The sequence below is a fragment of the Glandiceps talaboti genome, chromosome 3 (genome assembly GCF_964340395.1).
Source record: "Glandiceps talaboti chromosome 3, keGlaTala1.1, whole genome shotgun sequence".
In the NCBI taxonomy this organism is placed as follows: Eukaryota; Metazoa; Hemichordata; class Enteropneusta; family Spengelidae; genus Glandiceps; species Glandiceps talaboti.
The window spans coordinates 30,042,011-30,056,597 of NC_135551.1; the positions used below are offsets into that span (position 1 = coordinate 30,042,011).

Genomic DNA, 14,587 nt, shown 5'->3' on the forward strand with positions numbered 1-14,587 from the left:
CATCAATTTGAACATTGCAGTAATAAAAAATAAAAAAATTCTTGTTTTTGTTTACTCGACCCGCCTTTACTAAAATAACCATGAAAAGAGATTGCTAACATTAAATTACTCAGTAAAATTAACTATATGCAGTTTTTAATAAGATAACAACAAAGTAAAGACTATAAAAGTTAAATGCATTCATTCAAATACTTTGTCTTATGCGACAAAAGAATATAGGTGTACCCGGATTAGCTTTTCAATGGAAACTGTGCTGAAGAAAAGCTAGATCATGGATGTATTAGGGGAGATACACCCATGGTCAGATCGTTACTGAACTTTGGTTCTCTGCCAGGAAAGGTTGTAATAATTTCATTCTTGACAAAAAAAGTACACGACAGAAGAGAAAAACCTCACACAATAGGAAACTGTGTTCTAACACGATCATCTATTTGTTAGAAATGCAATACATGTAAAACTTCATTTTCAACGCAACAGAAGACACGAAAAAAACAACACTTTTACAAGTTGTTCACGGAGTATTGTGTGTTTATGCAGAGACAAACAAGAGATAGAAAGTGAACATGTGATCAAAATACTAAAAACACCCGTTGTATGATATACGAACACACTGTGTGTTTCTGGATGTGTGCGGGCGCATTTTTTCGATGACACCGTGTTGTTGGGCGACCACCCCCTTTCAAAATTTACTGGTCCGTCTACTGTCAGATTTGTCGTGTGTATCGTGTCACTGATGTGAGGTGCCATTTTATGAACGATTTTGAATGGAGCTCTAACTCAGGTTGTGTACGTTGTTTTGAACGACACTCGTCAAATATAATTCCATTAATGTGAAGGAATTTTCTTTATAAGAGATGATCACTTCACAGAGCAACGAAGATGTTGGATTCGAAACCAATTTTCAAGAACAATATTCTGAGGACGGTGGCGATGACCGAGTTGGTAAGTTCGGAGATTGCTCTTCAGCTTTTGATCCTTCCGATCCCGTGTCCTAGCTTGCCCCCTGTCCAACTCATCGATTTTACTCTCCGTATTCCCTACACGTGCGTGATGGCTTCTTAAATGTAGACTGTTTTACTGTTTTGCAGGAGACAATGAACTTGGGGAACCAGAAGTAACATTTCGGTGGTACAAAACTGTTCCTACCTCGGAAGAGACGAATGAAGTGTTTTTACTCACATCGTTTGGAAAGGTGAATTTTAATTACATCTAGGGCTCTTAACTTTCAGGTGTATTCCTCTACTGTTTATATATAATTATTTGCATTTTAAATTTTTCTTCAACACAATATTGGTTTTAAGGTGAGACCTTCAGAAAACCGTAACGACTTTTCCAACTAATTGTGACCAAGATACGTTTCTTATTCATTCAGTTCCATTCAATTCCATTATGGGGAACGAAAAATCACAAAAGTGTAACGTTTTAGTTTACAAATTGGCACTAGGTCGTTTTAGTAATGACGCTTTTCAAATGTGTTGACTGTAACGAATCGATGTAAAGAAAAGCAGAAAGGGATATCTATACAGTGTACAATGTAAACTTCAACACATATTAATTTATAATAATATCTACAGTGCAGAAACGAGAGTGTAAACTTACACCAAATCATGCATATTTCATGATTTTTGAAAGTTTTTTCAGAAATTATAGTGTATAGTAGTGTACATCTACGTAGCAAAGCATTTATATAGATGTTTCTATGGAGTGTACCGTTACCTAGGTGATATTGTAGGGTTGGTCAAACAATTTATTGCTGGTACCATCAATGCATGTGATCTTGCCAGTATGGTTGTCAAAATTGATTGACTTTGAATAGTTCTGTTTCGGGGATAAACCAAGTGCTGCAGGCAATAACATAGAAAGGGTTGCCTACCAAATATAGTTAACCTCTAAATCACCCTCCTACCCTTTTGATACTATTGTAAGCTAAACTAGTTGAAAAAGAACATCCGTGTGTACCCTTGGTTTGTGTGGATTAATTTGAAATGTTGCCAACTTTGCCAAGTGCTTTGTTAACTGGTACATGAATCTTTGATATGGTTGCTGTAGAAATGGCAGGGACTTCAAACTCTAACGACTATCACGTTGTTTCAGTACATTCTTACGGTGAATAGCATATATTTTTTATTTCTTTTTATGGGTTTTAATTTTGGAATTTAAACATCTGACACTTAAGTTTAAAATGCAAACTGAAACTCAAAATAACTTACACTTGGTATGCTGTGAAGTTAGAAGATAGAAAAAAAAAGACTCATAGACTCAGAAAATCTTTAGCTATAATTTGGTTAGTGCACACTAGACGAATTTATTTATCCTTGTAAACACACTTAAGACATGATTATATTTGTACAAATTCAATTGCAAAAATGTTTATACTAATATCAAATTACATTTATGTGTCTGAGTTTCATAACCATGGTAATAGAGATTAAGATACACAGGGTAAATCTAAACAGTTTCCCACACACCTATTCATAATTGTTTGAGAAGAGTCACCTGGTAAAAAGATTCAGGGAACACAGGTGGATTTTACCTACTTACTGCTCTTAGCAAAACACTTGAAACAATACGGCGTATTCCGGTTATCGAACTTCCGGTTGTTTCGCAGGAAAGTATCGCGAGAGGGCGCACCATATCTGACAAAGTGAGGGCCAGAATTTTCGTCATGGCATCTAATAGTATGGCGATGTATGAAGCTGTCAACAAAATGGGCGTAAAAGAACTCCGTGCATTCATAAAAGAGTGGAAAATTACTACTTCTAAATCTACTAGATATCGCCAGAAATGCTGTCAACCTTGGTCTTGAAACACTAGAAAATGATAATTTTCTGAGAGAACGGAAGAGGAGACGAATAGTGGATGTCAAGCATCAAAAGATAGAACTAATCGACAGCGGAAACATTGAAAGTTGGACGGAGGACCTTCGAAATATACCTGATGTAGACATGATAAACATATTTCTTTACCTTACTGGTGTCTGTTGCTGGACAAAAGAACGATTAGAAAATTACAAATCTGACAACAGCTTCCAATCTGATTAAAATCCGATGTAGATGTTGGCTGATCGTTCATTGCTATTTTACCTTCGTTATTTTGCCTGAATTGACCTTCTTGGTACATGTTTACATTTTTTAGCCTGCCTGATCGCCTCCTCTACGATCAGGCTAAAAAATGTAAACATGTACCAAGAAAAATAATATCAGGCAAAATAACGAAGGTAAAATAGCAATGAACGATTAGCCGACATCTACATCGGATTTTAATCAGATTGAACAGCTTCCAGCTACAGTCATTGCAATATTGAGAGTTCGGTCGACAATTACCAAGCCACATGTTTATATTGTAACTGACGTCGCCGCATACTTAGGCCTTTCTTGTTTATTAGAACAGTGGTGTAGCACCACGGGTGAAATCATAAAACTTTTTCCGGAAAAAACCATTTCATGTACTGGTTATAAGTTGGCATAAACATATGTGTATTGATATACTCAACTTTACTATCACACTTTGGTTAGCTTGCTATTCTTCATTCAGGACCATCAGTGTATAAAAAAAAACATTGAAGTCGGCAACGAATCATAAATATTGTTATTGTGATTGATGTACCACACCGCCCACCCCTTCAATGAATCGGCCTTCCATGTAACGTTTACGTGGTTCACTCATCATACCATGTCTTATACCGATCTGATTAAAATCCGATGTAGATGTCGGCTAATCGTTCATTGATATTTTACCTTCGTTATTTTGCCTGAATTGACCTTCGTGGTTCATGTTTACGTTTTTGTCCTGATCGGTAGAGGAGGCGATCAAACATGTACCACGCAGGTCAATTCAGGCACAATAATGAAAGTAAAATAGCAATGAACGATTAGCCGACATCTACATCGGATTTTAATCAGATTGGTTTTATACAAGCTGCAATAACTGTAGCGTATATTGTGATTTTGAAGGTTCTTTCCTCTGTTTTTGTACCTTTTTCCGTTCCGATGTTTGACTGGAAGCAATCACTACAATTTCTCCAACGGTAACGCAAATGGACGAGGTCACACTGAAAACGTGAGTGAGATGTCAGTGTACTACTACCCGTTTCAAAATGTTGCTACTTTTGGGTTTTCCTCACGTTCGAATTGCAGAGCCAAACTTACGCGAAATATTAGGAGAACGAGAGGTTAATTTGCTATTTCGTTATTTGATGGGCGATAATGCAATATTATAGCGTAAAGTTACGGGGAATGACAGACAATCTTTAGTCAGTGGTTACGATGCCTATAGACTCTATGCTTTGCAACAATGCTCTACAATTCTGACCCTCACTTCCGGTTCTAAAACAGCGCCCCTAGTGGCCAAACAATCATATCGTTTATCTTTTCGGGGCTTTTTCGATAACCGGAATACGGCGTATTAGACTTATAATTAATTAATTAATCTTTGTTTGTTTGTATGATGAATTAATAATGATTTAATTACTTTGAAATGTCATTTAAATTCAACATAATTATAGCAATAGATAATTTCATTACCAATATCATAGTGTACTACATATACACTGGTTGAAGTTTTCAAACAATAAAATGACCAGAAATGGTAGAATTTGAATTGTCAAATTTCAATAGAAGGGGAAGCATAAAGCGAGATTTGCCTGCTACGTGTATTAGGTAGCACATTAATTACATGCAGTGTCCAGGGGTCTTGTACATGAGAAAAACTATTTGGCGTTGTGTATCTTTTGTGTTTGTATATGTGCTTGTGTAAAGTTTGTGCTTCCCTAGCCAGCATCTACGGTCATTGTCTGGAAGAATAGGATAGGACCAGATTGTTTGACTAGGTAGCGTTTGTTTATTGATTATTGTTAGTTTATTAATGTCTACTCACCTGTGTCACTGCTACCAGTGGTACATATTATCATATAGGGGTTTAGTGAGATTGCTTTTGACAATCTAGTATCAAGGCTAACTCATATAGGGAGTTAGTGAGATAGTTTTTGGCAATCTAGTATCAAGGCTAACTCATAAAAAATTAATGGATTTTCTTTCACTTTCTTAGTAGTGAAACTGTACTTGAGATACAAAGACTTTTGTAAAAGTTTTAAAGGTTTTGTGTCTCTCTCTATTAAATGTATATGAGCTATTGTTAAATTTGATGAAGTAAGCCTGTTATTATGAAAAAAAGGAAACAGATTTGTAGTTTGCAGTTTTTTACTGACAAGACAGACAATGGACTGAACAAAGTTTTCACAGGGGAACACTTTCCACCACTCATTCTTTCAAAATTATTAAATTAAAATTTACTTTTATGTCAATGTATAATTCCAATCGACATTTTTTTTTCAATGTAAGGGTATTTTCAAATAGTAGAATTGGACAAATTTGATGTAAATTGCTATAAATTGTTATGTTGATGAAAATAATAGATAATTAAATAATGGCAAGAAATGTGTGTAAATTTTAAAATAAAAGGATAAAATCTAGCCGTTCAGTTCTGTGCTGATTTGAACATAAATGATGTCACACAAATGAGACACTGTTAGTTTCTTTCATTTAAGTAGGTTATAACATTTGTGAGCATATGTGCCATCTGGCAGCCATGTTTGGTAATCAGATTTTCAGATATTATTTTCAAATATGGCATTGTTTTTTTCAAATACTACATGCATAGAATTGGTACGAATTGCCTCAAGACAGCAAAGATTTAGCAAAAGGAATTGGTTAGGTATTTTTTTTTTGTTAAATTTCTTTTCTTCATGTTGCAATTGACCATTTGAACACAGTATCATTTGAAAGGACTTGAACTTTGATTTGCTGTGATTACAGGGTCACCTGTCTGGTGTGGCAATTTATTTGAACTCTATCTAAAGAGTAGTATTTATTTAAGATTGTGAAATCACAAATCAAATATTTAGTGGTGTTGACAGTTAGATTCAATTAGTATAATATTTAACAGTTTGGTGGCAATGGTGGAGTTGATAGTAGACACCAAAACAACATGTCTTCAATCTAGGCTTAATACTAGGGTCAATATTAACACACTGTTTGGACATAGACAATTTCTTACTTGTCTGTTGTTTGGATTGATAGCTACTGATTAGTAGCTAAGTAACTAACTAACAAACAAATAACATTGTAGATTTAGACTGTGTTTATCTTGTAGTTCATTGGAAAACTCTCAACAGCTGATTTGCTATACATAAAGGTAAATTCATTAAAAGAAAGACCCTAGACTACATCATTGCATTTCATTTCATCTTACACATTATTTGAATTTATAACCAAAGGAAGAAATCTGGTAAAATTTACCAAGTCTCCCCTCTCCCTCCCCCATATATCTCAATGGTTAGTATCATTATCAAGCATAAAACACCATTTATTTCTGATGTAGCTCCTATGTAAATATCTGTCTAATAACACACTGCTTCACAAATTTATAAAAAAAAACAAACATGGCTGCACTAGGTGCAACAGATGTAGCTTAGCATAAGCAATTTTGTGAATGAATCACCAACATCAGTATAGGAGCCATTAAAATGAATCTAGCATTTAATAATTAGACATTTGATAACCTTTTTTGCTGCAAGGCAATTTTTGGTTAAGTGATGTTCTGAAGTACAAGCTGGCCTCAGTTTTAGTTTCACATCAGATATATATGAACTGTATTTATGATTGTGCAGTATGAAAAATGACAGTTGATTGCAGAATAATTTGGAGTATAGAGTTCAACACAGTCAGAATTCTTGAATCAGTGATTTCCATGTAGAGACCATATCATACTAGATGAAGACCATTGTGATGTACTTTCTAGGTTCACAGATGTCTAGGACAGTCTGTTTGTTTTAATCCTTTTACTCTTCATAGAAATATTTTGAGATATCATTAAATATCATATTTCTCAGTTTCTTTTGACATGAGAAAATCTATGTGTGTCATGGAGCCAAAATCCATACCAGCACTATTTTGCCATCTATAATATCACAAAAGAGCATTCATGCATGTGAGGCACAGAATTGTTTGTTGCTACAATAGCATTCGATCCAATGTCTGGTGCTGACACTGAAAGCCATCTCATATCAATAAATAGCCATTTTACATTTATGAATAATTGCAACTATAAAAAGACTGTATGTGGCAAAAGCCATGTACGATTATCAAAGCTGGTTCACTGAGTAGGAAATCAAGTGGCAGGGGGTAGAAAGGTTGGCAGTTGACTTCTTTATTGGCAATTGACAGCATTAGTCAATGACTTTTGACAGGTAGAACAGTATTTTAGAATTTATGTCATAAATTTCAGTGAAGATTTGATAGATTTTTCACTGATAGTCAAAAAGATGTAAAGATATATGTTACAATTATATTTCTACTGTAGCTCTAAAATCAAACTACTCAGTGTTGGGTTCATACTACTACCAGACTTCATAAACCTCTATCTCATCAATAATTCAAGACCAGCAATTTGTTTGACACTAATGATTAAAATTTCATAAAAGCCCATTGTTGGTTGGTAACCGTAAACGATATTGTTAATTTTACGCTGTAATCACAATATCCTTCCAACATGAGGCTTAATGAATATACATGGTTGGTATATTTCAATTCATAAAACTAATGAATACATGTTTTATTCAACGCAATGAACTGTGTATTGGAAGTACTATTGTGTGTTCTTTGATGTGCCGCTCTATAACTGATCAGCATGGGAGTGAATGATGCTGATGTATATGGATATAGGAACTGACTGACTGTAATTCAAGTATGATTCTTACTGTTTTGCTTGTGTACTAAATATTAAAATCTAAATATATGGACAACAAAGTTATTGTTATGAAATAACCCTTATTTCTATATCTTTATTATATGTTCTATTTTCACATAAATATGTCTGAAGCGTTACCTGTTTGATGACAAACACATTAGATCCATAACCTGAATCATGGTAGTTCTACCAAACTTTCTTTTCGCAACATAATGCTAAATTTCAGAATATGGCAACTATATGATGAGCAAAATGTGATCATATGCAAACAACTTTTACTTATTTTTTCAGACTAAATAATTATTAATTTGATATATATTCCAAGGTTATTTCTGATAATTTTGGGTCAGAAACCACAGTACAATATTAATCTGACAAGCTGATTGTAATGTAAGCATCTTGTGACAACTACGTTATGAGTGAACATCTTGCGGCAATCTAAATGTTCAATAAATTTGAAAAAAGTACATTTACCTTCAAAGGCACACTACGTCAATAAAGTCCAAATTAAAGACCAGTTCAAGGCAATCTATCTATTCATGTATGATTCCTATTGTAATGTTAACAATGCATAATGTACTTTACCTGGAAGTTTTACAACAGAGTACTACCTCAATGAATACTTAATGTTTGGACAATTCAAAACTGTCTTTTTTCCTTCTGAGATCCCCTTTGAAATGTTGTTAATACTGCTGAAAAGTTTGATAAATCTGCCATACCTCCCAGTCCCAGTAAATGCTGACTTTGTGAGCTATTCAAACCATATGTTTGTATCAGTACAGTAGGACCTTTAAAAATGTCTTCCTGTCAATCTACACCTACTATTTTTGTAATTCAAGCGTTGTGTTATAAACTGTAAATGCATTGTTATCTGATGTAGAATGGGACATTGTGATGTGATTGCCAAGGAGGAGGAGTAGTTATTCTAATCTCTGAGCTTTCAATTTGCTAGTCAGGACAGGTATGCATTGCTTTGTGACATTTTTAGATCCTTAGTAACAGAAAGCGAGAAATCTGGTTGAATCTGTTCAGTTTGTCCACATGGGAATAATTTTAGTTGGGAACTTCAATTTGATAAAATGCCTTGAGACGTAGGTGGGTAAATTTTACCTCATTTTGCGTAATAAAAACCTTTGATGTGTATTTCCATAATATGATACACAAATGTAGTTTGGTGATTTAAATACCTGACTATGATCTTGCACAGCTTGGTTTGTATACCATGCCCTCTATCAGGAAGATGAAGTTTGATGTCTTCCTGTGTTTTTCCAAGGTTTCACAACCCAAGAGATAAAGTTGTGGAGGGGAGGGGGAATAAAGCCAAGAAACAGGCAGGCTGTAGCAGCCAAAGATTAATATGGAAATCAATTATGACATCACCAAATGGAAACGTACAGTAATTAGTAATGAAGTTTTGAAGGCAATGAAATATTTGATAGGAGAGCCATTTGACAATAAAGTACTCAGAAGTACTCCCGAAAACATGCATAAAACTTGCAAAGTTCCCTGACTGTGTGATACCAATTTTAGCTTGGGAACTGGCAATTTTGCCATGAAAGAATACTGCATCATCTGTCTGTCTGTGTCTGTCTGTCTGTCTGTTTATACCAATAATGTAGGATTTACATTGGCTGCCAATCGAAAAGCGAGTTCGTTATAAAATGCTTTGCATTATCTTCAAAATTATCTGTCAAGGAGAAGTAGTGCCGAACTACTTGTCCGAAATTATCAGTATCGATCATCTATTACATAATACGATAAAGAGTGTTGGAATCAGGCTGAATCCTTTCTCTATTAAAGATCATGGAAAACAACCTTCTAAAACGTATGGAGACAGGGCTTTCAGTGTGTATGCTCCTAAACTGTGGAATAGTTTACCACTTGAGCTTCGACTACTTGAGAAATTTGCTCCTTTCAAGAAGAGTCTTAAAACGTATATTTTCCGACAATGCTATTGCTGATGTTTTTAAATTGATTGCTAATTTTTAAATCTGATTTTGTTTTTAGAGACACTTTTAAATTATTCATTGTGTTCTTATGCTAGATTTTTATTGTTGTTGCTCTTTTGCTAGTCTTTCTCATTTTGTAATGGTCTTTAAGCAATAAATTATTATTATTATTATTATTATTATTATTATTAATGTATTGACCATTGTAATATAATTTCTTCTCATAGGGAGACCCAATACAGTTAAAATGGAACCCAAAAGAAGTTCATTTTCAATCTCAACCAGTAAATGTATCCATTGGTACTCATCAATGTCAGTTAGTGATTGGGGAAGATGTACATGCATTATCAAATTTTAATGTCAAACCAGCTACCAAAGAAATAACCTTGGCAATCAAGAGTGGTAAGTCTGTGTTGATATTTCTACATTGACTGCTCTACTTAAGCTTCCATGATCAAATATTTAAACTAAATAAATAGCCTTAATAATATTTTAAAAATGGTAAATGAATGCTTATGAATGACTTAGTGTTGCTGTTTTATGTTAGAACTTAATCTTCAAACTGAAAATTTACATGCCAAACCAGTATATGAAGATATTTCTTTTGTAAAGTAGTAATGTTTATATTGATATTGACCTCACTGAGGTCATATTAAGTTGTCTGAGGTCATAATTTGACCTTTAAATTCTGTAGGTCATAGGTCATACAAAACATTGACCTCTGTGCTTGATCCCTTATGTCAGAATATTATTAGTTTTGTTGACACATCTGTTATTTTATTTGGTAGGTTAAATATGTAGTATTTATAGTTGTAATTTGGCAATTTATATTTATATGCAAGTTGTTTGTTTACCATGAATTTACCTCTGTATGACTGTTCTCAAGTTTGATAAGAAGCTCTTTTGTGTCACATGGTAACCACTAAGTAATATGGAATGTGTGGTGTTTGAAGTGTGTGACTGTTTATTGGGTCAAAAACAACATTTTGATATGTGACTTTTGTTCTGTGATTGAAGTCACACTCACAGAGTTGAAATGCTAGAATGGGACACTTATATGTATGCCTATACCTGTTGTATCTTCAGAAGAGGTTTGTGTCGTGATGATGTCATCACTGCCATGTTTGTTGTTAGTATCATCACTATTTCGTGGGTTATACTACATTTATGGTGGATTTGGAAACAAAAGCTTTCATTGTACATATTTTGATAAATGTCCACAGTAAATGTCAGTCAGATTGAGTATTAAGTCTTAACCTTTGATAGGAGGTATTACATTCAAGTTGGCATCAACTCCAGGTACCATCCTGCCAAGAGGAAGCCAACAAACAGCTGTTGGTTATTTAAAATGTGGATAACTTTGTATGTTTGTTGCACATATCACTTCGTGCTAATACTATGTTATTATTTTCTCATTTCTTGTAAATTTACAACTGTAATTTCCTCCATGATGTGATGTTGTAGTGTTTGTTGTTTTGAAAGTTAATTTGATAAATTGTGGTGTTTCTATGAAGCCTTGTCATTTCCAATCTATGCATTTTAACAATACGTCTTTTGAATTCAAGGTAAGGTATTTTTTTTAGAACTTGTGAAGTGAAGCAACACATCTGATAATCTAAGCATGAAAATGATAAAGTTGATGTTGGATTGGGGTTCTGACACAGACAGAATTAAGTTTTTTATATTTTATCATGTAATTGTGTACTTAAAGTATGGATAAATGCATCAGCATTCACAGAGTTTGAATTTATAAGATTTGCTGATCAGTAAAATATGAAAAAAAAAAGAAATTTAAAGTTTAAAGAAGTTCAAATAAATGTAGATGAAACTTGACAAGTTTCAACACTTTAAAAATATTTGAACATTTTGGAAGGTATACCATTGATTTTGTGTGTGCAAGGTTTAGTTTTGTGTCTGGACTAACAAAAGGGAACAACAACAACAACAACAACAACAACAACAACAACAACATCAACAACAACATCAACAATAAGGATAACATCAACAACAATAACACCATTAGTAACAACAATAATAATAATAACAGCAACACAAATAAACACAACCTAAACAAATAACATGATATTATGTCACTATGTTATCATGTCAAAAAAAAATCTTTTATACCGAAAATGAGATGAAACATAAGTAGTCAAAGAGAAATATGGTTACGTAATTATGAAAATGTAGATATGAAATCACTGTCAGCTTTCCTTGTACAAACATTACACTATTATAAGGTATATTTTTCAGTCTAACCATGATAGGCATAACATAAATGTATTATTTGATTTGATGTGTATTATTAAATCTTGACTTTTTATTCTGAATGACCATAGCCATCCGTACGATGACATGTTATGAAGGAGAACTCCACAGGTTGCTGGTCACAGTACAATGAGATACAAATTGTACTATAGTATGTCTGCAGTAAGTCCTACACCCCAGGGAGTTCTACTCTTGTAATGTAATTATAACTTGTGAGTTCTGCAGTCATCCCCCAATAGACAGTTATGTATTACCTCTGATAATAGGTAATCATAGCAGTACAACAGTTGATATTATATAATGCCTATGGTATTTTCAGTTGATATGAACACATGGAGTGCAAACTCCAACCTTTCAGTCTAGTTACAGACGACCTGTGTAACTCAGCTGTGTTCAAATCAATTATTAAAGGAACTCTAACTCTTGGCCGTATTCCAGCATTTCTGTGATCGGTACAATAAGGTAGATACCACAATCCTTTTATCAGCAAACAGGGCATTCTTGATGATTCCCAAAATTACTAGTGTTGCCAAGGGTTATGAAATGATGGTTACCATGGTAACAGTAAACAGGGGCTTTGTGGGTTGAGGGATGCAGACCCATGCTTGTATGACCTTTGGTGACCCCGAGATGTCATTGACTACAGCAGGTGATTAAAGTTTTAGGAATTAATTTGTATTTGTGGTAGCAACCTATATCCTAAATATGTTCATCGGGTTTGTAAAACGTAGTCATAATCAGCGTGCCCTCTGATGATAGCCAAATTTTGTTGTTGTGAGTCAAAATGAGAAAAACTAGTATTTCTTGTGAGTCAACACATAGTAAGAGATAAAGGAAACACCAAATGTTTGTGCATCACCAAAAATTGTGTGCGTCAAATTGGCTTAGAGGGCACACTGATTAGTTCTTGTATCATGACCAAGGGTTCTAATGACCATTACTAGTAACGTTTTACCTATTCAGATAGGCTTATATAGTCAAACTGTCAGTTTGCTGACTTTGCTGCTTGGTGAAGAATACCTATCATGATTGACATACACATGATTAGATTTTTAGATTAGAACCATATAGAAAATTGACAATTCTATTTGGGAATATAAGTGTAATAAAGATATTAAAGAACAGTACATTGAAATAGACTAATCTTATAAGTATGTAAGGAAAACAATTTCTTGATTAAATATTTTTACATGAGTTTAGATACATACAGAGAGAGTGTAGATACATACAGAGATACATAGAGATACATACAGAGATACATACATGTGTTAAGTATTGTTAGAGCAGATTCAAGAGTAGTTTCTGAGTGGGGGTATATTTTTTAAAAAGGCTTAAGTAATCCGAAGTGCATGGTTAGCCACCATGCGCACACTGTAAAGTGTTAAAAATGTCATTCCTTGGAACAGAAAGTCCCCACCTCTCAGGGAAAAGAAGGAAAATATGAAAGAACAAGAAAGTCATTGAAATGTGAAAATGTTGACATTTATTTCAAAGACACTGAGGGATTTGATTTTGTTTGTTTGTTTGTTTGTTTGTTTGTTTGAGAGAAAGAGGGAGAGAAAGAGAGAGAGAAAGACAGACAGACAGACAGACAGACAGACAGACAGACACAGAGAGAAGGGAAGGAAAAGAAAGGAGAAAAACAAACTTAGCATAGAAGAGTTTGTATTCTGATACCCAGCTATAAAATTCCATCCTTCTTTCTGTACCTAGGGATTCTTTAGTAGTTGTAAAAGTGATAGTCTAATATTGATTTAGTTTACCTAGACGAACTGGTATTCTTTACACAGTATTGTCTCACATTGCAGTAAACGTGGTGTACTTATTGTGTTTTTAAACTACAAACACCATTATTGTGTAATATAGTATTGATTTCACTGCCACTACAATAGCATTCTACATAGTATTTGTTGTGTAATGATGCAGAAATTTAGACAGTTATCATAGTTGACAGACAGTGCTGTAGATGCATGGCTATGAAATTCCACCCCATCATGTAGATAGTTATCATAGTTGACAGACAGTGCAGTGGATGTACGGCTATGAAATTCCACCCCATCATGTCGACAGTGTTATGTTTACATATACATCTGAAAAGAAATAGAGAATGTCTATTGTAAAAGATTCAGTGTTTTGCTAAGAAACAGAAACCCCTCCAGTTCAGAAAAGGCTGAAATTGGATAAAACTGACATAGTTTCTCATACATTTGGGAAACTCAGTGAAGTCTGTGGTTAACCCTAGATTTTATTTATCTGTTGTTCTTAACCAAAACACTGAAAATTAATGTGTAGTTCTTGGAGTTAAAATTTTGACAAAACAAAGAAAAGAAAATTGTTATATGTGAAGAGTCGTACTACAAAAATATAAACTAAGAAATCTTTTATTTCAATATTTCAATGAATATTGTTTTAGAATTATAGCTATTAGATTATATTATCATTATTGACATTTCAACCTCATGGTGGGGGTGAGGGAGGGGGGGTTGTTTGTTTGGGGATAAGTTGTTTTCAAATGAGAGAGCCTTTAGAAGTACTGTGTACAGTATAGAGACCACCCTTCAACTTCAGAATTGGGTTAAACCAGTCTAAGTGTAGGGGTGTTCACATCTCCAGAATCAACAGGT

At 34.0% G+C, this 14,587-nt stretch overlaps 1 protein-coding gene across 1 annotated transcript in view; it reads left to right on the forward strand.

Annotated features, from left to right (window-relative positions):
• Positions 1–773: 773 nt before the first annotated feature.
• Positions 774–14,587, forward strand: part of LOC144433366 (uncharacterized) — a 42,661-nt gene continuing 28,847 nt past the window's right edge. The window contains exons 1-3 of the mRNA XM_078121671.1: positions 774–942; positions 1,089–1,192; positions 9,923–10,097. Of these exons, the coding sequence (XP_077977797.1) occupies positions 855–942; positions 1,089–1,192; positions 9,923–10,097 (367 nt within the window). The 5' untranslated portion in view covers positions 774–854. The remainder of the gene's footprint in view (positions 943–1,088; positions 1,193–9,922; positions 10,098–14,587) is intronic.